This window comes from Acinonyx jubatus, chromosome C2 (assembly GCF_027475565.1).
Source record: "Acinonyx jubatus isolate Ajub_Pintada_27869175 chromosome C2, VMU_Ajub_asm_v1.0, whole genome shotgun sequence".
Taxonomy (NCBI): domain Eukaryota; kingdom Metazoa; phylum Chordata; class Mammalia; order Carnivora; family Felidae; genus Acinonyx; species Acinonyx jubatus.
Window position 1 is genome coordinate 111889948 of NC_069384.1, and position 27768 is coordinate 111917715.

Genomic DNA, 27768 nt, shown 5'->3' on the forward strand with positions numbered 1-27768 from the left:
CTTGCCTTTCCTCCTGGTGTCTCCTGCACTCCCTGGCCTTTTTATTGGTTTGGGTGATTTGGAAAATTCCGGTGCATCCTAGCTGAAGTAAAAGTAAAGAAACAGTTGTGAAGCGAAAGGGAGATTACATTTTGAAGTTTGCTTTGTTACTGTCTCTTCTCTTCTGACCTGGGGCAATTTCTAACAAAGCCCTCTTTGCTTTTTCTCATCCTTCCCCAGGCCTCACCGAAGATGGAGCTTGGGGGGGCAGAGGGGGGTTGTTCCTTTTCTTTTCGTTGCAGCACTATCTCAAGCTAAAGAACCATGGCCGAGATACTTAACCTCTCTTCATCTTCCTTTGAAGTATTGAGGTAGATCTGAAAATCTTTCACAACACCAAATTTCCATATATCTGTACATTACAGAATTTTACTGGGAGAATCACAATAGGTAGCCTACTGTTTAAACATACATTTTTATACCATTTAGTGTCTCATCTCTAAATTCTGTGAGCTATTAAGAGATGAAATCCTGTAGATTTTCTAACAGTTCGAAAAAGAATGTTTAAGGGAAAATGTCATCAGCACACTCACCTGCAAACAGATGTGCTCTTAGCAACTCAAGAGTAACAATAAACAAAGGAGCAGTAGTTGTTTTTTTCTCTGCTAAGAGTTGCTAGTACACAAAGTAAATGAGCATTGCCAGTGGCCTGAGGGAATAGAGCGAGCAACCTGCTGCTGAGACTCTAATACCTTTATTAACCAAGCCAAGCGACCCAATGCTGGCTCTATCCATTCCAGATTAATTCCCAAACAGCTAAGCACTTAATCTGAGCAGCTTATACCTACAAAGTCATAAACTTGTCTTAAGCAATTATAATCCTGAATAGGAAGGAGGTTGAGTGGAGGGAGAAAAGTCACTAATTAGAGGAAAGGAAGGGTTAACGGAGGACAATATTTTTAGAGTGGCTTCAAAATTCAAAGATAGGAACGTGACCCCAACTGCACCAGAGCAATCTTCTGAGACTTTATCTGTGCTCTCATTCCTCCCTCGTCCTCCCCAATCCCACAAAATCTTCTCCCCAGTTTTGGTGAAGGCTCATGGAGAAATTAGACCAACTTAGAGAGTTCTGATAATCACATCTGAATCCCTGAGGCCAACTCTACACTGGATTTTTCATTTACATGAACCAGTAAATCCTTTGCTTTGGTGGAGGGGCTTAATTCAGATTGGGTTTCCCTCGTGATTTTAAGAGTTCTATTCTGATTACTACAATAAAACTAAAAGTATGCATTTTCTCTACTCAGAATTGTAAGAATTTAAATAGATTTGTTTTATGTAAAAATCAAGATCAGTAGTCACTATTAAATGTAAGCATAATGCAGGCATGTTGCCTCTTTTGCACTAAGAAAATCTGGCAATTAAAATCAATTACAGACCCAAAGATTTAACATTTCCTTTTAAAACATCTATCTAAAAAGTTAAAAAAAAATTCTTAATGTTTATTTATTTTTGAGACAGAACGTGAGCAGAGGAAGGGCAGAGAGAGAGACACACAGAATCCGAAGCAGGCACCACGCGCTGAGCTGTCACACAGAGCCCAATGAGGGGCTTGAACTCATGAACCGCAAGATCATGATCTGAGCCGAAGTTGGATGCTTAACCAACTGAGGCCACCCAGGTGCCCCTAAAAAGTTTTAAAATACGAACCCAACAAAGGATAACTACACAACTTTGCCACATAGATAAAACAGATTACTTGGGACAACTGAGTCCTCAATGTTTCTTGGAAACATAATCTCCCGCTCCTCGCATTGTTTCCTCTTTGAGTTCCCATTTTACTGAATTCTTATTGAGTCACTCTATAAACATGAAGCAAATGGACAACATTTTCTTCTGTTCCATGTGGTACACTTTCTTGCAGGTTCAGTCATAAGCCTTCTGCATTCTGCTCTATGGCGCAGTGCTCCTCAGTGTGGACTAGACAGACAGCACCAGCATTATCAGGAAGCCTGTCTGAAATGCAAATTATTGGGTCCCATCTCAGATCAACTGAATTTGAATCTCTATGGATGGCATCCAGGAATTTGTCCCAATGATTCTTAGGCACACAAAAAGTTTTGAAACTAATGCTACAGTATATTTACATAGTTATCATGTTCCTTTTTATTTCGCTCAAGCTCAACACAGGCAACAGAAAACATTCTAAAAAGCTTTGATAGAGAGCAGGCAACTTAACACTCTTCCCACTCTGAGACCAGTTTATATTTTTCTTCAAGATACAGTTTGGAACTAAGTCCACATCTATTCGCTTTTCTGAAGCCTAGGGAAAAAGAGCCCAGGACCATGGAATGGAGAGGCTCACCAGAATTTTTTAAAAATATCTGCACTTTGTTTCCTCTTGTGAGATCATTAAATTGCCTCTATCGGTCAAGAGGGGACGTCCTCATATTATTTTTCTCCAGATTTGGGAATGTCACTTTTACTTTCTCAGAAATTCTGGAGGTTGGGGGTAATGATGGACAATGACGTAAACTGCTGCTCTCTGCTCCAACCCAGCACAGAATCACGCTACAGACCTGTTGTCAGTTCAGCAACACTGAAACACAAAGGGACCATAAGGCTTGAGAAGCAGTTTACAATCCAAGAGCAGGAAGACTTGAGTACCAGACCGAGAAGGAGGAGGTGAAGTGTTAGCACTGGCTGGGTTAAAAAAGCATTAGAAAGAGAACATGCTATTTGATACCAACAATTTTTACAAAATAAAATTTCCTAAATACAGTTGTTATGTGAAGTGTCCTAGCATAGATTTAATTCCACAAAAGAGGGGTTCCTTTCACATCAGCTCAACGTAAGTTTATTTTCACAATGCTATCGTAGTAAGCCACTAAACTTTACAATCCCTCGCGTTTCTCTCAAGAGATTTTTTTTAAAGCTTTAGTATTGAATATCATCAAATCATGCTTTAGAAATCTGCAGGCTAGTTTTAAAATCTGAATTATTTAAAATTATGACAGTGATAAAATACCAACCAATCAAGGTCCCAAACTAATAACATTCAAAATAAGAAAGAATCATCATTGGACTCCTGCTGGACTTTGATAATGGTAAAGGCTGACCAACTGCTGTCATTAATGTTAATGCCATAAAAAATGTATTTATATTCTGAAGTATATGTTTTGTATATCTTGATACTGAGGTATAAAGCCATATTTTGCCAACAGATTTTTTTTTTTTATTAATCTAACAAGTAATTTCGTCCACAAGAGCAACTGTGGTAAACACACCAAAAACATTAGCCAAGCTGCTGTAATGTCCTATGGTCTTCTAATTAACATAGTACATAAACATTTATAAACAACACAGCCACACCAGTTTGTAAGCAACTAATAAATTCTGAAATGTTAGAAATATAATAAACTAATTCTAAATACTTTCTTTTTAACTTTCCCCCTTTCCAATATTCATGCTTCCCACTAATTTTTTCACTAGACTATTAACTCCTAGATTTAAATACGGTCAAAGATAAAACAATATTGAGATGAGTGTCGACAAAATAAGACACTGAGTTTTATCAGCATCTAAGCCACTTAAAGCTATTCTCCAAAAGACAAATTATTCACCCAAGACAAACATGAAAAAAAGTTAAAATTTAATCATAGGTTCTTCAAGGTTAACCTGTCAGATACATGGGAATACCCAAGGCTTGAGTTTGGAAGGTCTAAATGCCAAAAGGCTAACTTGTCACTAGTGGAATGGCCATCAGCTGAGGAAAGACCCTAAACACACTGAGCACTGTGTTCACTTTACAAGAAACAGGAAGTCTGGGCTAGTACTAATTAAGTTAACAAGGTTTTAAGCCCTAGGCAAAGATAAAATATTACACCTGAATAATAACCTCTTAGTAACTTCCAGCTTAAATTGTATTGACTCTTGCCATAATAGGAACTTAGGTTAACAGTTCTGCAGTCTTAATTAAAAGGATAAGCCATTAAATCAATTTCCTGAAGTGAATTATCAGACTAACTTCCTGTTAGCTAGAGATTACAGTATATTCCACCTTGAGGCTGTAAAATCATGATGATTACCAGACATCAGTTCAACAAATATCCAGTGATAAATGAAGTATAAGGTTGTGCTAAGTGTTCGGTAGACCAAATGTTGAATTAGCTCATAATTTTTCCTCAAATCACTTTATTTCTAGTAACAAATCTAGACCTATCATTCCTATTCCCATATGGAAGCTAAAATATGTTAAGACTGTTGCTATAGGACTATTTTTATACATTATGATCCTATTTCCACTTAATTACTTTTACAGTCCATCAGTTTACGTTTTTTGTTAAAAAAAAACACTATCTTTTTAGAACTCTGGAAAGATATGAAATTCACTGAATAAAAAACTTTTCAATTTTGTTCCTTAAATATAATAAAATTCTGATATATGATGGTAAACAAGTAAAATTATTAGGCAAGTAGTCTCCATTCACCTAAAATTAATCCTGTAAAGAAGTTCAACTGAACTTTGAAATGAGTTTCAGTTATCCTAAAAATGGTAAATGACTTATTACTGTGTGTGAATCTAAAATGTGTTACTTATGAAATAACAAAAATTGAGGAAGACAATTTTAAATATAAGGTTAATAGGTACGCTGGGCAATAAATTCAAACTTTTTATTTAACTTACATCCGCTTAGTTTTTTATTGAGTTAGGTATAAAGGCCCAGTTAATCAACTCATTAGATTGGTCAAGGCAAGACACTTGAACTACATAACAGTATTTAAAAAGCAGTTGGTCTTTTAGTAATTCTCTGGTAATCACACACGCACACACGCACATACACACACAAATTGGTAGAGTACTCTAGATATAGGATTTCCCCCCATTATCTCATATAATGCACTGTTCACAATCTGCAGTGTTTTGAAAACTATATAAATTGGACATGACCAAATTAAAGATGCCTGATAAACTCTTATAAAGTTTTTGGGAACTTCAGCTGTATTCCCAAAAAGATCAATTTTAAACTATAAAAAAGGAAAATTCATATAAAATCACAACAGATTTAACAGACATCTTTGAAAAAAAGTCAAATTGTAACTCAATTTTCTACTTTTCCAAGTATGACTAAGGAAAAAAAAGGTACAAGTAGTAATGTCTACATTTTTTAAAAACTATTAACTGAGTGAATTTGGGGAAGAAAAAAAAGCTATACAGTATTATTGCACTCCACGAATGTGCAGAATTCCAAAATGTGCCAGCACTGAAAAACTGTCTTGCATTGAGGTTTTCCAAGAGGTACAACGAGCCTGCCAAGAAAGCATCTGGTCTGTACTAACAGCTTGCTGTCTTCAGTACAGGCCTTCATAATGTCAGTCACGCTGCTCTTGCAAAAAATCCCTTAATGTCTGAAAGACATAGACAAAAAAGAGTATTTTATTTCAAACTTCACTCTTATAAAATCAACTTATTAATAAGAAGAGAACAGAGAACATCTCTGCTAAGCAAAAGTTAACTAATATTCACCTCTCTGTGTTCACACACATTTGCTTATAACTTTTCTATCTTGACCATGTTAAAAGAATCTGCACACTCTTAGCAACTAGTTAGTTGCAGGTAAAGGGAAGATATGTATATAAATATTCTAGCGTAATATACCAATTCTGACCATTAGTAGGAGTTCAGAGTCCAAAAAATGACGTTATAGGCCCAGCTTTTAAGCCTTGAAGATAAAATTATTAGCACAACCTTACCTTGTTTTGGCAGGTCCAAAATGCTCTTGATCACTTAATCAATTTTAATAAAGAAAACATCCATCTATTAAATCTTAAGTTGGGAACTCAAGTGATAATAGACACTAGAATATCTAGTACCTTGCTGATTTGTGATGAGAATGATACCTATAAATAGTTATTGTATTTTTAAACTACTTACAAAAGAGTTTTCAGTGCTGATAGGTGGGGCTATGATCGGTGATGTGGGATTGAATCCATATGCACATTGAGCTTCATTTCATTGTCAAGAATTTGAACAAGCTGTTGCATGGATGGGAGGTGACCAGATTCCAGCTTGGACCACACAGGCACATCTATAAAAATAAACAGTACCACCCCCTAAAATTAAAGATGAGTCTATAATAAGTGTTCACTCTACAAATATTTATTGTCTATATATACAGCTGAGGATACAGAAGTGAACCACAGAATTACATTTCTGTAATTACACCGTTGTATAGTTTACATTCCAGTAGGGGAAATATAGAAAGTACTATACAAAATAGCTACAAATCACAACTGTGTATTAAGAATTAAAAGCAGAAGATGCCGAGGGACACAGGGGAGGCTACAAAGGAGCCTTTGCAATTATTATTAAAAGTGAGAGGTATTATTAAAATTGAAAGGTATCATTAAAAGTAAGAGCTGAAATACAGGAGAAGAGTGCTGGTACAAGAGAGGCTGGATAGGTGAATGGGGACTAGATCAGAGTCAACAAACTATAAAGAGCCAGGAAGCAAGCATTTTCGGCTTACAGAGACATATAGTCTATCACAGCTACTCAACTCTAATTGTAGTCTGAAAGAAGCAACAGGCAAAACAAGGGCATGGTTGTGTTCCAATAAAATCTTATTTAAAAAACAGGTGGCAGGACAGAGAGTGCACATGGCCATGGTTTGCTAATCCCTAGTCTACATCATGCAGGACCTTTTGGCTATGTTAAATGTTCTGGTCTTTATCTTGAGGACAAAGTAAAGCCACTTAATGAACTTGAGGCAGTAAAGCAATGAGACGAAAATGATGTGCATTAAAAAAAAGAAAAAATCACCCCACTGTTTGGAACAGGTATCAGCAGATTTTTTTGTAAGAAGACAGATAATAAATGTTTTAGGCTTTACAGATCAAGAGGCAAAATCCAAGAAATCACAAAGGTAACCAGAGAACTAAATTTCCACAAATTTTTTGACAGAACTCAAAACTTCAGGTAATAAACACTAAATTTTGAATTTCATTTAATTTCCTTGTGCCCTAAAATATTCTTTTGATGTTTTGGAACCATTAAAAAAGTGTAAAAACTACTGTTGGCTCATAGGTCATATATGACAACCTCTGGTTTAGAGAATGTATTAGAGGGTAACAAAATAATTATGGCGTGGACTAGAGTGGTGGTAATAAAGATAAAGAGAAGTAGATTTTTGAGAAATGTAGATGGCAGAATTAAGAATCAGACTTAGTAATCCATCAGATATGGAGAGTAAGGGAGAAACTGAGGTTATCCTAGGATTCTGACATCGGTAACTGGGTAGAATGATAATGGTGCCATTATAAATAAACAAGAAATGCCATGGGAGGAGCAAATTGGAGTACACAAGAATTGCAGGAAGCAGAGGCAATCAATAGATTGGGAGTAGGAGTTTAAGATTCCCAAGTATAGCACCTAGAAGAAAGATCTAGAACTCTGTTGAGTACATTCAGGAGTCATCATATGGATATAATTCTCAAGCCAGGGGAGATGAGGACCATAGAAAGTGATAATTTTGCATATTATGGAAAACAGAAAAGCCTAAAGGTCATTATAAATCATTTAAAATGTGTTACAAAATTCGGGGCGCCTGAGTGGCTCAGTCGGTTAAGCGCCTGACTTTGGCTCAGGTCATGATCTCACAGTTCGTGAGTTCAAGACCTGCGTTGGGCTCTGGGCTGACAGCTCAGAGCCTGGAGCCCACTTCATATTCTGTGTCTCCCTCTGTCTGCCCCTCCGCTGCTTGCACTCTGTCTCTCGCATTGTCTCAAAAATAAATAAACATTAAAAAAAAAATAAAAAAAATAAAATGTGTTACAAAATGCAAATTATTCAGAACCCACCATTCAAAGTTATCTCAAATGCACCTGTTGACATACACTGGTTCTCAATCATGTTGCTCAAGAAGAAAACCATCATACATGCATAGACCTAAAAGAAAATATAATTAAGTACAACAGGCAAAGTTATTTTAAAGACAAAACAATATTACAACTGAAGACACAGTAATCTTTTAAATATGCAGACTCATTTTTATTTGGTAATGATTGTTTTTAAATCTACTTTAAAAGTTTCTATACAGACTATTATTGCTCTTCTATATGTTCAGATAACATATACAGAATAAGAAAAACGCATTCATTCACAGCCGTATACACACTGAAGAATATACATTCATTCACAGCCGTATACACACTGAAGAATATATATTCATAATGCAGAGACAGAATTTCTCGAGATCTCGTAATAGCCTTAATAAGTTAAACAAACGAATACCAGCATAAGAAGGGTTTATTTCACCATTTTTATAATGTAAGGTATGAATTCACAAGAGACTAGTGATGCAATAAAGAGCAACTCCACGTATTCAATACAACCTGTCCACGTTCCAAACAAATCGTTTTGAGTCAAATAAAAAAATTGGTAAGAGAAAGCACTTGCATATTGAATTACATTCACTTCCCTTTTGAATGCGTACCTATACCCTTTCCAAAGAGAAGTTCCTTGGTGGACAGAAAAGTTTTAATAAAATCACCTGACTAAAAAGCAGGATGTAGTGAAGATATCAATTCACAGCAAGTTGTTTCAAAAAAAGTTAATAAAAATGCTCATAGCAAAAGAGAAAGAGCTCTCCTCCCAGTCCCACTTGAACTAGGTAGGCTTTAATTTCTTAAAGGTTACTCTCGCATTTGGAAATGTCTATTTTTATGCAAACAATACACAAGGAAGTTGCATGAAAACTACAGCTTTTAAGTATATTCCTCTTCCATAGATCAATAATGTTATATGTCTTCAGAAGTAAAATGCACTAAAGATGGAATCAATAGAATTAATAAATGTAACACAAAACGTCATGAGTACTTAACTTCTAATTCTTAATCTTATGCATAGCAGTCTTACTAATGACAGGGTAGAGACACAGTTCAGTGAGAGGTAGCACCTGATGATGTTTATTTTAAGAAGCCTTGCCTATTACTGGAAATAAGTTTTTTCCTAAGGAAAAAAAAAAAAAAGCATAGCTATGTAGGAGTTCACTAAAAGTAGTTTCAGCCTAGAACTAAAGAACAAGACCAGAAACCAGAATACTTCTCAGAAGGAAACCTAAGAAGCAATCTCATCCAAGAGAGAAATAAAACTGTATTTCTCATAGCAGAAAGACCCTCCAGAAAAAGATGATTTTAAGTGGAACAAATGAAAGATACCTAAAAGAACGTATGCTACAGCAAGACCCTACAAAGGAGAAGAGACAGCACAAGATTTGTAGGTCTATTTATACTGATTGAACAGAAGAGTCAAAGGACAAATAATAAAAACAGAAAATTTTAATAAGAACAAATCAGCAGAAATCCCATTTTTAATGTGAATAAACCCATTAATACCCATATTGTTTGGTATAAAAGCCTTGCATTCTATGTATATTATGTTTTTTGTATATGATTTGACCTAATCTATATAATCAATATCAGGTATTAAATTATTTTGTGCCCAGGTTCTACTAAAGTCACACCTCACTATCCTTCAAATAGTAAAAAGATGTGGCGCCTGGGTAGCTCAACCTGTTAAGCGTCCGACTCTTGATTTCAGCTGAGGTCATGATCTCACAGTTCTTGAGTTAGAACCCTGTGTGGGGCTCTGTGCTGACAGTGCGGAGCCTGCTTGGGATTTTCTCTGTCCCTCTCTTTGTCCCTGACCCTTCCCCTCTCCCGCCATCAAAATAAATAAACTTTAAAAAAAATAGTAAAAAGATAAGAGCTAATCATTCTTAATACATAAACATAAAAACGAAGGCCAAGAAAAGAAAAACAAATACAAACAAAAAACTAAGTCCAAAAACGGTTAAGTGTCTTGCGCAAAGATTAAAAAATGATTGAAGCTGAAATAATACACGTGGACAGGTGAATCAGCAACAAGTACACAACAATCCAGTAAAATATTTCCATTGACAACCTAAAAACCTACAGCTACCAAACTATTAAGTTACATACCTTATTTTCTTGGCCCCACTGCCAGATGCTAGGAGCTTGCATGCCAAAGAAAGCAAAAGGATCCTTGCCAACAATTATTAAGCCTATTAATACTAGTTTGAAGACTGACAGGAAAGATGCTATGTGTCTATCAAAAGAAAAAAATATATATAAATTCATCAGAAGCCACAATTTCTCACCTAATTCAAAAACTTCCTAACTCAAGTATATGTATACAGACATTTTCTAGACACCAAATCTGGAACTTACTAATTACAACTAGTGAAAAAGATAGTAACTAAAGTTCATTGTGGAGTTTTAAAACAAAACTAAATATCCTTTAAATGAATAAAAAATTAACTTGTAAAATTATACAGCATTAGCCTTTAAAAATCCTATTAACAGCATGGAATTTTACACCATTGACTTTGTATAAAAATTTGGGTGTTCTTCATTTATTTCCAAAATAAAAATTATATAAGAAAACACATCTTTAAAAGATTGCCACCTCTGAAAAAATCCTCCTCTTTTCCTTCTTTCAGTAAAATTCTTCTAAATTTGGATCAAATAAACTTGCTATTTGTAAAAGAGTTTCTCTGTACATTATAACCAACTAAGAAGTTATAATAACCAATTAATTGAACCAATTCACAGAAGTTTACTCACCGAAGTGAAAAAAAAATTCATTAAAAAAATTACTTTTAAGTTACTGAAATTTACTTACCTATATATGGGTTGAGGGAGGTAATTTTCTCCTTCAATGCGGATGTCTGGGTACCGCTGGCTTATGACCCGCATGTACTCCTCAAACACCCGCCTATAACCTCAGGAAACACTGTAGAAAAATAAAAGTGCTTCCATTAAGTGCTTCAGAATATGCCTACACTTATTTTGCATTTAGACAAAGTCTAAAAATTGCCAGGATTAAAAGTGTTTCTAATGAACAGTGACAAAGTAATAATGATTGATGTTGGAGGATGGCAACATGGAGGTTTTTTCACAAATTTCACTTATTTAAGTTACCTTCCCCCATGTATATCCATCTATTAGAACATTAAACATTACAGACTTGGGTTACTGTTGGGCAGCAGCAAGTATCTATTCACCTATGTTAGCATATTTTGAGCTCTCAAATCACCTTGCTTTTTGGGGAGCTATCATTAAGTATAAACACTGAAATGAAAACAACTCTTACACATCTAAAATAGAGACTTGCAAAACTGGGGCACAGAAAGCTTACAAAATACCAAGGCATGAGACATGAAACTTTGGCTCTTATTCCTACTCTGCCACTAACTGGGCAAACATGCCTGCTCAATCACAATAAAAGTAACTTAAAGAACTCTTAAATCCCTTCTTACCCTACAGTTGCTTCTACTTTACAAAGAAAAACAAAGATTGGGAAGATAATTTTCAACAATATGACAGCAATCTATATCATTACTCTAGCAATTAAGTCAACAGCATCCAATATCGCCATTAAAATTTCTGAACACTAAACTGTGGATATATGACAGGCTTCCCCAGCAAAAAAAGGGAAAAAGGCCACCAGAGTGCATATACAGGCAAAAGGAAAACTTTATGACATTGATGAAAAAAATTAAAGACACAATAAAAGACATCTCATTTTCAGGGTTCAAAATTCATATTGTTGGGGCGCCTGGGTAGCTTAGTCAGTTAAGCGGCCGACTTCAGCTCAGGTCACGATCTCGCGGTCCGTGAGTTCCAGCCCCGCGTCGGGCTCTGTGCTGACAGCTCAGAGCCTGGAGCCTGTTTCAGATTCTGTGTCTCCCTCTCTCTGACCCTCCCCTGTTCGTGCTCTGTCTCTCTCTGTCTCAAAAATAAACGTTAAAAAATTTTTTTTTAAAAATTCATATTGTTAAAATGTCCATATACCAAAAGCAATCTACAGATCCAATGCAACTGTATAAAAATTCCAGAAATAGAACAATCCTAAAATTTGTATGGAATCAAAAAAAAAAAAAAAGCAAAAAAACAGAATAGCCAAAGCAATCTTGAGAAGAAAGAACAAAGCTGGAGGCACCATGTTTCCTTATTTCAAACTGTATTACAAAGCTATAGTAATCAACTATGTATAGTAGTAGCACAAAAACAGACACATAGATCAATGGGACAAAATCAAGAGCCCGGAAATAAACCCACACAAAAATGGTCAATTAATTTACAATAAAGGAGCCAACACTGAAAAAAGGGTAGTCTCTTCAACAAATGGTATTAGGAAAACTGTCAGCAACATGAAAAGAATGAAACCACTATCTTCCATCATACATGAAAATCAACTCAAAATGGATTAAGGACTTGAACATAAGACCTGAAACCACAGACCTCCTAGAAGAAAACATAGTTGGTAAGCACCTTGACATTGGTCTTGGCAATGATTTTCTGGATTTGACCCTAAAAGCAAAGGTATAAAAAGCAAAAAATAAGTAAGTGGGGGCCTATTTCAAACTAAAAAGCTTCTGCACAGCAAAGGAAACTATCAACAAAATGAATAAGCAACCTACAGAATGGGAGAAAATATTTGCAAATCGGGTATCTGAAAAAGGAGGTTAATATCCAAAATATATAAGGAACTCATACAACTCAATAGCCAAAAGTCAATAATCTGATTAAAAACGGGGAACCAAAGACAACATAAAAATGGCCAACAAGGGGCACCCGAGTAGCTCAGTCAGTTAAGTGCTGGACTCTTGATTTCAGCTCAGGTCATCTCACAGTTTGTGAGATCGAGCCCCATGAAAGGGCTTGGTATTCTCCCTCTCCTCTCTCTGCCCCTCCCGCACTCAAGTGCACCTTCTCTCTCTCTCTAAAAATAAAAAAATAAAAACACATTTTTTTTTAATGGCCAACAGATAAATTAAAAAGTGCTCCACATCACTAATCAACAGGGAAATGCAAATGAAAACCATAGGAGATATAACCCCACACTTGTTAGGATGCCTATTATTTAGGATGCCTATTATCAAAAAGACAAAAGATAAGTGTTGGGAAGGAGGTGGACAAAAGGGCATCCTTGTGCACTGTTGATGGGAATGTAAATGGTGCTGCCACTATGGAAAACAGTATGGAAGTTCTTCAAAAAATTAAACACAGAACTACCATATGGCCTAGCAATTCCGCTTCTAGGCATATATCCAAAGGTACTACTATCTTTAAGAGGTATCTGCACCGCCATGTTCATTTTAGCATTACTTACAATAGTCAAGACATGGGGGCGCCTGGGTGGCTCAGTCGGTTAAAACATCCAACTCTTGATTTCAGCCTGGGTCACGATCTCACAGTTCATGAGTGAGATTGAGCCCCACGCCAGACTCTGTGCTGACAGTGCAGAGCCTGCTTGGAATTTCCTCTCTCTCTCTCTCTCTCTCTCTCTCTCTCACACACACACACACACACACACACAAAATAAATAAACTTAAAAAAAAATAGTCAAGACATGAAAACAACTTAAGTGTCCATGGACAGATGAATGGATAAGAAAATGTGGTATAAATACACAGGGGAATACTATTCAGAAAAAAAAAAAAAAAACTTCTACCATTCGCAACAACATGGATGAAACTTGAGGACATTATGCTAAGTGAAGTAAGTCAGAAAGAGAAACACAAATTGTATAATCTCATTTTTGCACAGAATCTAAAAAAGCCAAGCTCATAGACATGGAGGCTGGTGGTTGCCAGGGGCTGTGGAATAGGCAAAATGGGGAGATGTTGGTCAGAGGATACAAACTTCCAGTCGCAAAACAAATAAATTCTAGGGATCTAAATTACAGCAACGTGACTATAGTTAACAAGACTGTATTGTATACTTGTAAGCTGCTAAGGGAATAAATATATGTTCTCACCTAATAAAGGTAATTGTATGAAGTGATGGATGTGTTAACTAACCTTACTGTGGTAATCATTTCACAATATACATGTATATGAAATTATCACCTTAATTATACATAATTTCTATTTGTCAATCATAGTTCAATAAAGCTGAGAGAAAAACAGGAGGCAGTACCGCCAAATCAACAGAAGAGCTTACAAACTCAGGTAGGATTGTTAAGCATTTAGGTACATTAAATTCTAAGTTAAGGAACACACAAATATAAAGCAATGAAAGTACAGAGGAAGCAGAATCAGTAATTAAGTGACAGTAAAGTAAAATGTAAGGTGCCAGCTTTGTCAATCACACTGTTATCAAGGAAAAACATACCAACCACCACCACAGGCGTCAGGTTGATATGTGACAGGGCATAACAGTCCAAACACTAGATCTCAATTTAAGAAAACTCATTTTTCAGGAAAAACAAACAAACAGAAATTCACCTGTTTCCTTTACAATTAATACTTCCTCTACCTTCAGAATAAAAATTTCACAAGAAATTAAGTCCCTAAAAAGTATGAAATTTTTGCAAAGGGAGACAAATTTCCACAACTATACTTAAAAGAACTTAGTAAACATGCTTTATGTTTACTAAACAATTACCTTATCTAATATTTTATTATTACTGTTGTTAAATTCACCAAATAGTAGTATTTTGTCACAACTGCTTTCTCTACAAGAAATTTTTAATGGTGCTTTTGTTTTGAGAATATTACAAAAATAATCTAGCTCACCTATATGCCTAACTACCTTGAAACCAAGATATGCCCCCTGATGTCAATGGCTCTCAAGTTTGCATCAGTATTTACAATGGAGTTAATTATCTAAAATGATATTCTCTTAACTTTTAATGAAATATTTTGAGAGCTAGAGACAAAGTTAATTGAGTTCAAGCTTCTTTTTTAATAGACGAAGGGGAAAAGAGGAAGCTCAGAGAGATGAAGTGACTCTTCCACAGTTATACATCCATATACTTATTAATTCACTCACTCAAATACTTATTGAATGCCTACTACAAGTCACGCACTATATTAGGCACTGGGTATGTAGTGATGAGGGACACAGATACGGTCCCTGCTCTTAGTCAGGGCTGAGAGACTAGAACACAGACTTTGTGATTTAAGATCCTAGCCCCTTCCTCTAGACCCCAATAGGACATTTAGGTGATGCAAGAGCTATCTTTCCCTAAGTCCAGGAAATAATTCCCTTTGGTGACAATGCCACTAGCAAATACCCATACAGTCGAACTCCTGGTGACAGAGATCTCTGAGGTTCTTCCATGAGGAAGACCTATAGATTCTCCCTCTGGGAGAGCTAAAAACCTGTGGGCCCCAAGAAGTCCCTCGTGTTTGCTCTGGAGTTCCAATCCTTTGCCAAGGGAAGCCCAAAGAGGCCTAGCTAGAGAGGTGTATTTACATGCAGGCAACACCTCTGGTCAGATTCCTCCTAGTCACCTACTTTTCTGGCTACTGTGCTCAGAAGCCTAATTCTATCCTTGGTTCCTCCAGTCTCAAGTCTTCGGCATAGTCTCAGACCTCCAGATCAAAATCCAGATAGAATCAGCTCATATTCTTGAAACCCAAAACAGACTTTAAAATTGTACCTTTCTTCAAATTTCCAGTTATAAAATGCTGAAGTCATGAGGATGTAATGTACAGCATAGTGACTATAGTTAGTATTAGTGTACGGAATATTTGAAAGTAGCTAGGAGAGAGGATCGTATAAGTTGTCATCACAAGAAAAAAAATTATAACTACATATGGTGACTGCTTTAACTAGACTTACTGCGGTAATCATTCTGCAATACATACAAATAAGGAATCTTTATGCTGAACAACTGAAACTAACACATTATGTCAATTATACCTCAACAACAAAAAAAAACCCTGTACCTATTTTATTTCTGAAAAATGAAGCAGTTTACAAAATTGACACAACATATTTTTTAGATGAGTTTCCTTACATCTAAGTAAACTTTCCTCCCTATATTTGTGTCCAGAATTGTGAAGAAAAACTAAAGAAACTTTTCCCTGTATAACTGTTTTCCCCCAAAGAATTTTTCTGTTTTGAAACAGCTATCTCCACTGCTGACAGATGTTTTCCAAAACAAAATATAACTAGTGTTTATCGAGGTGGGCAAAATGTTAAATTAAAGGCATACATGGTAAGGAGCCAGTTCTCATTCCACTTCTACTACCACACCCAGCTCTTTCAACTTATTCCATTCTTTCTGCATCCATGAGTAAGACTTTGACTTTCAGTAAACCTCTAATACATAAATATGTGAACATGCTAAATATATGCTGCCGCCGATGTCTCTTCCTCCTGCCCCAGGACCAAAAGTCCCTAAGAAGTAGACTTAAACTTTGAAATCTTAACGTTAATTCCTAATCACTTTGCAAATCTCTAGTAATCACTATACAGAGTCGACTTGTGCAATTGCCTAATTTAAAATACGTTTTCACGGTACTTTTCTAAAAGAAAAAACTTGCATACAAATGAGATGATCTACATGTAATGGACAGAAAGGATATTTAGGAAATAAAGGAAAATGCCTTGTCTGTGCTACTTCAAATATATTCTGTGCTTTACTAAGTCTATCATGTTTACAGTGTCCTGACTCATGATGGCAACCACCCCACTTTTCCCCTTTCTATATTATGTCTGCCCCTAACTGTAGTCAAATGCTTGCTTATATCAAACTTGAGTCCATCACTTGATTTCAGCTCAGGTCATGATCCCATGGTTTGTGGGTTTGAGCCCTGTGTCGGGCTCTGCACTGACAGCATGGAGCCTGCTTGGGATTCTTGTTCTCTCCTTCTCTCTCTGCCCCTTTCCAGATTGCTTGTGCATACACTCTCTCTCAAAATTAAATGAACTTTAAAAAATATTTTAAAAATGAAACAGGGCAAAATCTCAGATATTTATGAAATAAATACTGATGATTTCTTTCTATTTTTAGCATCTCTTGAATAAACCTTCCCCTTTTATTTACAATAATCTCCTCGGGACACCTGGGTGGCTCAGTCGGTTGGGGGTCTGACTTGGGCTCAGGTCATGATCTCATGGCTTGTGAGTTCGAACCCGCATTGGGCTCTGTGCTGACAGCTCAGACCCTGGAACCTGCTTTGGATTCTGTGTCTCCCTTGCTCTCTGCTCCTCCCCCACTTATGCTCTGTTTCTCTCTCAAAAATAAATAAACATTAAATTAAAAAAAAAAATAACCTCCTCTCCAACAGTCTTCTCACCCATACATAGGACTGGATCCTGTTTACATAATGAAACCAATGCCTGCCATTGTTGACAGTCCAGAAAAATGCAAACCTGTCAGAGGAAGGCTTGAATTCCCTGACTAAAAACAAAGAAATGGGATTTAAAAAGTGACTATCTCCCCAAAGGTGAACATTTAACACATTTAATCTTTCCAAAGGACTGATAAGTCAGTCTTCAGAGAACCAGAGAAAAATAAAGTATCTTTTCTTGAGAAAAAAGGACACGTGAGCCAGGGAAGATTGAATGACATCTCAGACTTTCCAGTTTTCTATTCTAGCCTGTCTTGAGGCCCTGCTGCATCCTTGCCTTTAGGTTCACGGACTATTCTTCTAACAATTTTAAAATGCATTTTCAAACATATTGTTCAAACCAGTTCAAAAAGGTTTCTGCTACTTGCATCCCAAGAATTTCAACTAAATTTCTCCCACAGTGCACCAATAAAATCAGGAAGATATTTTGTAAATACTGTGCTCTCTGATTTGTCTATAGCATTGCTCAGTCCAAAAGCTCACTGATCATTGAAAGCTGTGTCTTTACATGTATGTAATCTTTATTTCTCCTTGTTCTATTTAGTAGATGAAGTGCTATAATATAAACACGTGTCTGGTGCATCACCTGCTCTAAGTGCTTTAAGGAATGAAATCTGCAAGGTGTTCTAGGAACTACACAAGAAACAAGGTATTCAGGGAGTGAAAAACAGACTAAAGTCATAAATGTTTTTAAAAAATTGCAAACAGGAGTGCTACACTCTGAAGACCAAAATGTGGCCCAGAACTTGTTCAGTTTTTTAAGATGAGGCAGAAGCGGCACCAAAGAAGTATCAGATTAAGGGTCAGTATTGTACGAAATCAAGTGATTTCCCTTCCGGCTACCTTACTCTTAGAACACTACAGTGGCCACCACAGTAAAAACGCACACACAAAATATGACTAACGTGACTTCTAAGATTCCTGGCTTCTTTACTGAGTTTATTCCAAAGATCTGACAAACCTAAAATGTGATTAATTATCTTTTTCTGTTCTCTTCCTTCTTTTGTTTTATTCTTGAGGTCATTAGCTTCTAGTTTCTCTATACCATTGACGTAACATTTCAGGAATTCTGTTGCTGCAGACTATTCTACCAAGAATTTATAAACTGCTTAGTTCCTCAGCTCTTCCTGGGGAAGGAATTTTCTGTTTACTCTGGAAAACACTTTTTATAAACTGATTTATACAGTATGTAGTCACTCAATAAAAAGCACTCAATAAATAAATAGAAATTCTTTGTCGTGTCTTAAAATACTTTATATATATCAAACTTTTATTCTTTTCAATATTTTTTAATTAGAGATATGATTCACATGCCACAAAATACACCCTCAGTTTATTTTTTATCAGTTGTCAGAGAAACTGGCAAAAAAATATATCGTGTTCTGTGCTAGTTCAATGGCCAAACTAAAGAAGTCTCTGGGCTGCTTTATTGCTTTCCTATTTGACCTGTGCATTAACCTGCTGGTTGTAGACTGATTTCACATCACAGTAGAATAAACTCAATAAAAAAGCCAGGAATCATAGAAAGAAAACCACCAACAGGACAATAAGTTGTAACAATCAAAAAGGGTGTGTTGGATATCAGAGCAGCAGAAAGAAGACTTGCAGTAGTATAATGAATTCTGAAAGTTTAGCCCCACCAGTAGAGGCATAGAGGCCAGACCAAGAACATTACTGATAAGGGTACGTTCAAAACTCAAGTTTTACATGTATTACATTCTATGCCCAACAGCTACCAAGCTGGAACAGAGGCTAACCAGGTAAAAACCTACTAGAAATGAACACTATTAGGTGATATCAACCTACATTCCAGTTAGGAATATAAAGGCAGGGAGAGGGGGAGAGAGGCAGTCAGGGTATCTCAGGGCCAACCACAGTGGACTGACTATAAAAGGTTGTACTCACTTTTTCAATAAATATTAACTGAAGACACACAATAAGAGATAGAACCCAAGGCAGACAAAAATCATGCCTTTTTTGGCTGGCAACATTCTAATAAAGAAGAAAAAGTGAACTCATTAATAGTCTACTGGAGAAGATACACTTCAACAACTGGTAATATCTGAAGCTGTTTCTCTTTTGAGAAACAGGGAGGACAAACAGAAAAAACAAAACAAAACAAAAACACCTAAGGGACTACGAGAAAAGTGTCATAAAACAAGAAAGCAGAAATAGCAAATAGAAAAGATTCAAAATAAGAGCCTATATCCAAAAATATTCTTCTGCAAGAAGCAGAAGGATGAGAAGAGGTAAGGAAGCACTGTAAGAAATCCCAAAACCAAAAAGCAGAATTAAATATTTTGAGGCCCTAAAAAAAAAAAAAAAAAAATATATATATATATATATATATATATATTTATATATATATATATATATTTATATATATATATAATGGGTAGAAAACTGAATAAGTGATAGAAGATAAATAATCAACAAAAATTACAGAAGATCTGAATATTATCATTAACAGATTTCACAGCTACATCAGGTTTCATTTTCAATAGTAAAAAAATCCCCGATAGCCCAAAGAACATTTGCAACCAATGACCATGTTAGGTCACAAAGAATGCCTAGGAAGTAGAAATAGCAAATGTCATATTCTCTGATTAAAGTGCGATAAACTAGGGGCACCTGAGTAGTTCGGTCGGGTCAACATCCAACTTCGGCTCAGGTCATGATCTCACAGTTCGTATCCAGCTCTGCTGACAGCTCAGAGCCTGGAGCTGTTTAGGATTCTGTGTCTCCCTCTCTCTCTGCCCCTCCCCTGCTCACACTGTGTCTTTCTCTCTCTCTCTCAAAAATAAATAAACATTAAAAAAAATTAAAGTGCAATAAGCTAGAAATTTTAAAAAACCCAATCTACTTGCTGGAATGGGGGGATTGCGGCGTGGCTTAAATGGGTGACAGGCATTAAGGAGGGCGCTTTTCAGGAGGAGCACTGGGTGTCATCTGTAAGAGATGAATCACTGGGTTCTACTCCTGAAGCCAAAACTACACTGTATGTTAACTAAATTGAATTAAAAAAAAAAAATCCAACCTACTACTTCAAGCTCTTCTAGCAGGAATATTAGCTAGTTTAACTATGTCAAAATTTAAATGTGATACCCTTTAACATAATCATAATACTTTATTTCTGTGGATTTAGTTTATAGAAATTATTGGACCAGTACACAATATATTCAAGGATATTCATCTTAGCAAAGTAATTTTGTGAAAAACTGGGATCAACCTACGTGTTAACCAATAAGGCACTAGTTAGATAATTTAAAGAACACTCATCTTATGTAATACTGTGCCTGCTGATGCATCTCCCTATTTACTGACAGCAAATGATAAGTGATGAAGGAGAAGGCAAATTAAAAAAAAAAAAAAAGCCTATGACTATGAACTCATTTTTTGTAGAATTACATAATACAGTATTGTGTGCACAGTCGTCTTGAGTCTCTTCAAATATTAATAGAGAGCTACAAGTATTTTTTGCTTTCTTATATGTACTTCTGAGGGGAGAGCAAATTATGTGATCCCAAAATATGCCACTTTGGCATGTGGCTTATTTTGAGCTGAAGGTAATCTAGACCAGGCAGACTCAAAACAAAACAAAACAAAACAAAACAAAACACAAACAAAAAAACCCCCAACTTACTGCTCCCTTAACTACCTGAAAGAATTTAGATAAGGTGCCTGAACCAGACAGAAAGCTGTTATCAGAGGTAACTTTTTATCTGTGGCAAGGCAAACATCTAATTACCAAACATCTGCTCTTCTTATTGTCCTGTGTCTCTCCCCGCCTTTGAAGCCCCAGGCTTAGCTGAGGATACTGTATAAGCCTCAATTGCCCCACTTGTTCTTGCATCTCATATTTTTTATGGGGCTCTCATAAGCATGTAATTAAATGTTTTTCTCCTGTTCATCTTTTAAGTCATTTTGATGAAGAGACCAGCCAAAAGAACCTGGAAGGGTAGAGGAAGAATTCTTCCTCCCCTACACTTCTTATTATTTTTACAAGAAACATGTATTATGTTTATAGCCAGAAAGTTAATTTCATTTTGTAAAAGATCAAAGTCTTCAAGTTTTCAAAGATTTACTTACCAAAGTTCTCATCACAATAAAAGACGATGAAAATAATATATTACAATAATAAAACTTGATAAATGGTAGCATTTACACTGTACTAAGACTTTTTAATTGATTATCTGCCTCCTTTATTTCCTGTCCCCTCTCCCCGCTTTGTGCTGACTCAGGCTCCATTTACATATGATCTTCCTTACTTCTATAAAGCTCTTTCTCTACATCTCCTGATGGTTTCCCCATACCCCTCTAGATTTCATATCCTCCTCTCAAAGCCTTCCAACTCTCCTTGAATAGATAATCCTTCTTTCCACTAGGTTTTTAAAGCCCTCTATTATGACCTCTTTTAGAACACTGAACAGAAAGCTCTACTGTAATACTGTTTAACATGTCTGTCTCTCCCACCAGACTATAGGTTTTCAAACATTATTGTAAAAAACTAATTCTTATCTCCCTAAATACTGGACAAAAGGGGAAAACGGTGGCATGAAAAAAAGGGGCATAAAAAACGGAGCTGATTATGAGCAGTTCTTGCAAAACCCACATGGCAAGATTTCTTCCTCAACAATCCCAGGCTGCACCCCCATCAAGGTAAGTCATGTGAAAACAGGATTTGATTTCCCTTTTTGGAAAGCAGAAAAGGTGACAATCAGATGAACCAGGAAGTTCCAACTACACTCTTCAGTGACAAAGGCAGAAATGAAACACATATGTATGCTTTCATTTTTTGCCATGAAGCTTCCTAACATATAAAACAGAGTAACAGAATTTTAAACGTTACTTGGCATGCAACCAATAACTTCATGTTAGAGATGAAAAAATTGAGAGCTAAAGAGATTTCAGTAATTTCCAGAAAGTCATTCAGAAGATAAGAGGCAGATCAACTTAGAACCTGGGCCTCCAAAGCATTAGTCCAATAAACGCAGTTTCCCAGTAACTATACTATTCAAAATTTATAAGGTTAACTTGATGTTTCCAAATGACACATTCAATTTGATTTCCACCACTTACCTTAATGGCAAATGGTAAGGAAACAATGTTTCCATTTTCTGTAAGAGGAGATAAAACCTTTAAAACCACTCATAATTTACCTACTTCTAAAAGCTTTGGACTGAAGTACTTTGTTCATTATTATTATTATTATTTTAAACAGGCTCCACATCCAATGTGGAGTTTGAACTCACCACCCTGAGATCAAGAGTCACATGCTCTACTGACTGAGCCAGCCAAGTGCCCCTTTCTTTGCTCATTAAGTAGAGACAACTATTATGTGTACATTATTCATTTAGATACTGCAGTTGTTTGTTGTTTAAATAGTAAAACAAAAACAAAAACAAAATGGTGACTAAGTTCTACATAATTATGGAAAACTTTAAAAATCTATTATAGTGGTAGGTGTGGCAGCCAGCATTTCGTTTTTCTCTAATCACACTCCATTAGTTCTCTACTATCTGGATCAACTTACTCATTTCTTTCATTGATTCCAAGAAGTACACTTCTCCTATTTAGCATCTTTTTAAAAATCAGGATTTATCTTATAATCATTACTGTGTCCCAGTTTAAATGGCAGTATTTTTTTTTTCCTTCTGAGTGGTATATAAAATAATGTGTAACTTCTAATCCATCACATCTTAGGTTTGGTGAAATACAGTAACTGGTATTTAAGTTTTTAGTTTCAGTTACTATGGCTATTTTGGGGAGATGAAATTTCTTTGTAGGATATTCCCATTATTGTATTTTAAAAATTCAGGGTTCCTCCCCCTTTCCTTCTCTCTCTCTCTCTCTCTCTCTCTCTCACACACACACACCCATAAAATTGGTCTCCTTTAACATTCTAGTGAATGGCACAGTACCACGCCAGAACTCAGGAGCCATCTTTGACACCTCTCACTCCATGCATCCTCTCCTTCCCCCCAAATATGTAACTTATCATGAAAAACTGCATCTCGTAAAGATCTTAACCTGTCCCTTTACATTCTATTTCTACCACCACCATTGTATTCCAAGCTCCATCATCTCTCACCTGGGCAACTCCCAACAGTCCCCTTAAATGGTTTCCCCATACTTATTCTTTGTCCCCTATAATGTCTTTTCCACAATGATCCTGAGCTTTTCTTAACATGGCCTGCCAGACCTTCCTGGGTTTGTGCCACCTTCTTTTTGGTCTTTGAGGTCAGCAGCCTTGGCTTCAAGCAATTATGTTCTCTTTACTACAAAGCCAGTGAACCTGTTATTCCCATTGCTTGAAAGCTCTCTGGCAATAAATCTTACCCTTTAGATCTCAGTTCAAAGTAGGTTTCCTCATGAAAACCTTCCCTGATCCTCTGACTAGTTCTCTCACACAACTATTCCTTTATAGCAGTTAGCACAATTAGAATTTTATGTGTTGTCCATGGATTAATGACTGCCTTCCATTCTTGCCTAAGATGTCTATGAGAAAACCGAATTCCCAGCAACAAAGTGCCTGCACAGAGGAGGTGCTCAAATATTTGTTGAATATGCAAATATTAGGTCCACGGTAACTCACGATCTGTAGGACTCACAATTTCTCCGATTTCTTCAATTCAGCCTTTTACTAATCTTAGTAAGTATCAACATCCAAATCAGTCTTAGGGCTTTATTTTCTTGCCTCCATACCATGAAAGCAAAGGCTGAGTTGGTATAAATTTAAATACAAATCTGTTCTTGTAGTAGTTGTTTCATTTACCTCTAAAAAATACTTTGTGTTGGTTGTCCTAAAATTATAGCAGTGGATTCTTAAATTAACCAAAATTAGAAAATTCTGCTGCACTCTGCTTACATTTTGAAATCTCAGCTTTATTTAATCTACTATTCTTAGTGAATCAGTTGTCAAATACTCAGATAAGTATTAACTGTAAAGAGTTGTAGCCAGTAAGCTCTTTAAATTACAAGTGATTAAATGCTGTAGGTCTGACTACATGTTAAATCTCAAATATGAAAAAAATAAAGCATGCATATAAAAACATCATGCCAAATGGTACCTGTCAGAATACATTCACATACAGAATGCATTTATTCATAAAAGTCACAAGAAAGGAAAATGTTACAAGGGAACTTTATTTTAAGCTCTGATTAGAGAACTTTCTTTTTTTACGTTCAATGTTTAAACATCCAAATAAGCAAGATAAGTTTTCTCCCAAAATAAGAAATCAGTTGTTATCAAACTCATCTAATTCTGTCACTCCGTCAATTAACATAAACCGAAGACTTACGTATATAAAGTAATACTGCGCATTTCTGGAAGTTTCATGAGGGATCACATCTATATTGTTCACCATGGTATCTTTAGCCCTGGTACAAACAAGTCTTGAATGAATATTTACTGAAAAAGTACATGAATGTAGAATAGTAAACTTTGTTTTAAGCTATTCTGCACACTGATCTCTCTCCCTTTAATTTCACTTATGTGTTGTGCTGTTTTGTTCTTTAGCAATTATAAAAGTGGTACAATTAACGGATGATATACTGAGCTACAGTTAAAGAGAGAGTACTCATAATAAATATAAAGGAGGACAAAAGCAATTGAAAGTAAGGTAAAAATAGTTCTCTCCTTTGTTAATAGTGGTAATTAGTGAAAAATTGCCTTTTACAGCACTTAAATTTCAAGGAGAATTCAAAGAATTTTCACAGATTTAGCCTCAATCGTTTTAGCTTCCTCTCCTCTCCCAAAACTGCAAATGAATGTCCAAGAGATTCTGCCAAAACAAGAAACCCAATATTCAATTTACTATACACAGATTAACCTCTTGGGGAAAAAGTAACAAACAACAAGCTAATTTACCTGTATATGGAGGGCATACTAATAAAATTGTTTCCCATGTATGACTAAAACCAAACAAAACTGATTTCCATACATAACATGCTCTGGGTTACTGAAAGAGAAAACTCTTATTAGACTTTTGGGACAAGTTTGTACTTTAAAAGAAAGAAAAAGAATGAAAAAAATTATGCATCACAAAATCAAATGAAGTACCTAAAATTTTTAAAAAGTTGAGAGGAAGAACTGGATGCCCTTCCCAGAACATTTTGAAAACTTTGCTATGAATATCCTCAGCGGAAGGTGCACTTGTTAAATTATTGTGACAAAGGGGCGCCTGGGTGGCTCAGTCGGTTGGGCGTCCGACTTCAGCTCAGGTCACGATCTCACAGTTCGTGAGTTCGAGCCCCGCGTCGGGCTCTGTGCTGACAGCTCAGAGCCTGGAGCCTGCTTCACATTCTGTGTCTCCTTCTCTCTCTGCCCCTTCCCTGCTCATGCTGTCTCTCTCTCTGTCTCAAAAATAAATAAACACTTAAAAAAAACATTTTAAATTATTGTGACAAGTATCCCAACAGAAGCAATTGTAAAAGAAGAGTATTTTGGAAAAGTACAAGTGAAACCAAGAGATGCAAAAGTAGGAAAGAGAAAAATTACATAACTTGGAAACTGCATCTTTTTTAAACTACTTACATCCAAAGTTTCACACTTAATCCTTAACAATAATTACAGATAGTAAAAATGACTGCCACTCTCTAATTTTTAAAAATTATGTAAAAAGTTGGAATGGTCAAGCCATAACTTCCATTTACAGTTTTTACAGTACGTTACAGAAAATGATATATGCTGGCCACACAGTAAACAGTTCAAGGAGTTTGTTGTTGTTTTTAATCAAGAAACTTCTAGGTTTTTATAGTTTTCACTCCAAAATAAAGTCTCAACATCTCACTTTCGGACTCTATGGGTCACTTAAACTGAATTTTAAAATTTTAAGTATTTGCGTACTCTTTAAAGATTAAGCAAAAAAAAAAAAAAAACCAAAAAAAAACGGCTGGGTAAGCAGAAAATCTAACCTTTAATACACTTACATTAATAAAGTTTTAAAAAGCCAATTTTAACTGCATTATGGCCAACACCAACACTCCAAAGTACCATGACTCTGAAAATTTACTTACCTAACCATCCTATCCTGAAGAAAATACAATCTTTTGTGATACAGGATTCTAATTTCTACAATTTTACTATTTTAGCTTAGCCTTTCAGTCTCCCCCAACCCAGTTACCTTATTACATGCATTATTGCTCAAGTTCTAACTTAACTAGGTAACAACAAAATCACAGAAAGAACAACGTCGACAAATGCCAGGTTTTTTTTCTGGGTCAGGGTTTTGTTTTTGCTTTTGTTTTTTGTTTTGTTTTGTTTTGTTTTTCTATTTATCTGAATGCATAAAATAGAAAGGTAGAAAGACATGCCAGGTCAGGCAACTCCAGGGAGGGGGCTGTAGAGGAATGGGGGAGAAAGACAAGAGTTGTTTGGGAGTGACCGTTGTCAGAAGAGCAACGTGCTCCTTTTCAAAGACCTTTTGGAAATTGCAAACTGAGAATCAGCCTCCCAGGACCTCTCCTCGCCCTCCAGCTGTCAGAATCCCCACTCCCTCACTCAACAGTCGACCGGGGAAGGTCCAGCAGAAAAGGCGTCTATCCCTCGTGGGTCTCCTCCAACGACCCGAATTAACCTTCGCCCAGCGGCGCAGCGACGGCGCCCGGCAGAACCCCGAGAAAGGGGAGAGGAAAAGGGAACCGGGTGGCAAACGCTGGAGCTCCTCCACCGACGCTGCGCCAACTCGTGCCCACCTCCGCAAGCGGCCAGGGTGGCCATGGCGTGACGCCGCCAACCGGTCCTCCGTACTGACAACTGTTCCCACCTCTTCGCCTTTCAGTATTTAACCTTCCCTTGCCCTCCTTCCCCACTCCCACCATTCTAGGAGGCAAAAAAGAACTGAGCGAAGTGAGCGGTTATACTTGGGAGAAAAGAAGGGCAGCCTGACAGTCCCAGGAAGGCCCTCTGAAAAGGCAAGCTGCGGAAGGCTGCTGGCGCCGTTCTTCCGGGCCAAGGGGGAGGTTCAGCCCGCTAGGCCGCAGAGCCGGGGCCTCGCCTGGCGACAGAGGCCGAGCAGAGGCGCGGCGGCACTGCCGGGGCCCGGCGCACATACTCACCAAATCTGGAACTTGAGCAGCGGCCCCGTAGCGTACTGCATCTTTAATCTTTTGCTAGGCACGCCGCCCAGGTTGGCCGAGGCATCGCTCCGGATCACCGCCGACGCCGCCACCAGGAGAACTAGCAGAAACCTCATCTTAATCGAGCCAGCCACTTCGGCCGCCCTCAAACTGAGACTGCAGCCAGCCCAAGGCCGAGCGGGAGCCGCGAGCAGCTCCCCACCGCGCAGGCGCGATCCGCCAAGGTCGGGGAGGGAAGCAGAAATGCGCCTGCGCAGTGCGGCGCCAACTCACGCTCTGGGAGGCATCGCTGACCTGTTTCACTGTCATGACCCACCATCTTGGATGTGTGCTGAGACTCGCGGATGGAGTTCGATGAGTAGGGAGGGAACGAAGTAGCTGGTGGGATGATGTCAAAGGGGCCTGTTAATCATAGCTCCCTGCACGTGTGGGTTCTACATACAATTTCACTTAATTCAGACATTAATCTGCCTGAGACTCTTAGGAGCACCTATTTAGCAGCCTCAATTCTGGTGTGGAGGATAAAAGAGAAAGC

General features: G+C 36.9%; 1 protein-coding gene across 1 annotated transcript; it reads right to left on the minus strand.

The window, feature by feature from the left end:
• Positions 1-4639: 4639 nt before the first annotated feature.
• Positions 4640-27451, minus strand: SELENOT (selenoprotein T). Its single transcript, XM_015072510.3, has 6 exons — positions 27213-27451; positions 10685-10795; positions 9982-10108; positions 7840-7927; positions 5915-6068; positions 4640-5388 (listed from the first exon to the last, which is right to left on the minus strand). The coding sequence occupies exons 1-5, from the start codon at positions 27347-27349 to the stop codon at positions 5944-5946; spliced, it is 588 nt and encodes a 195-aa protein (XP_014927996.1). The 5' UTR covers positions 27350-27451; the 3' UTR covers positions 4640-5388; positions 5915-5943.
• Positions 27452-27768: the final 317 nt, after the last annotated feature.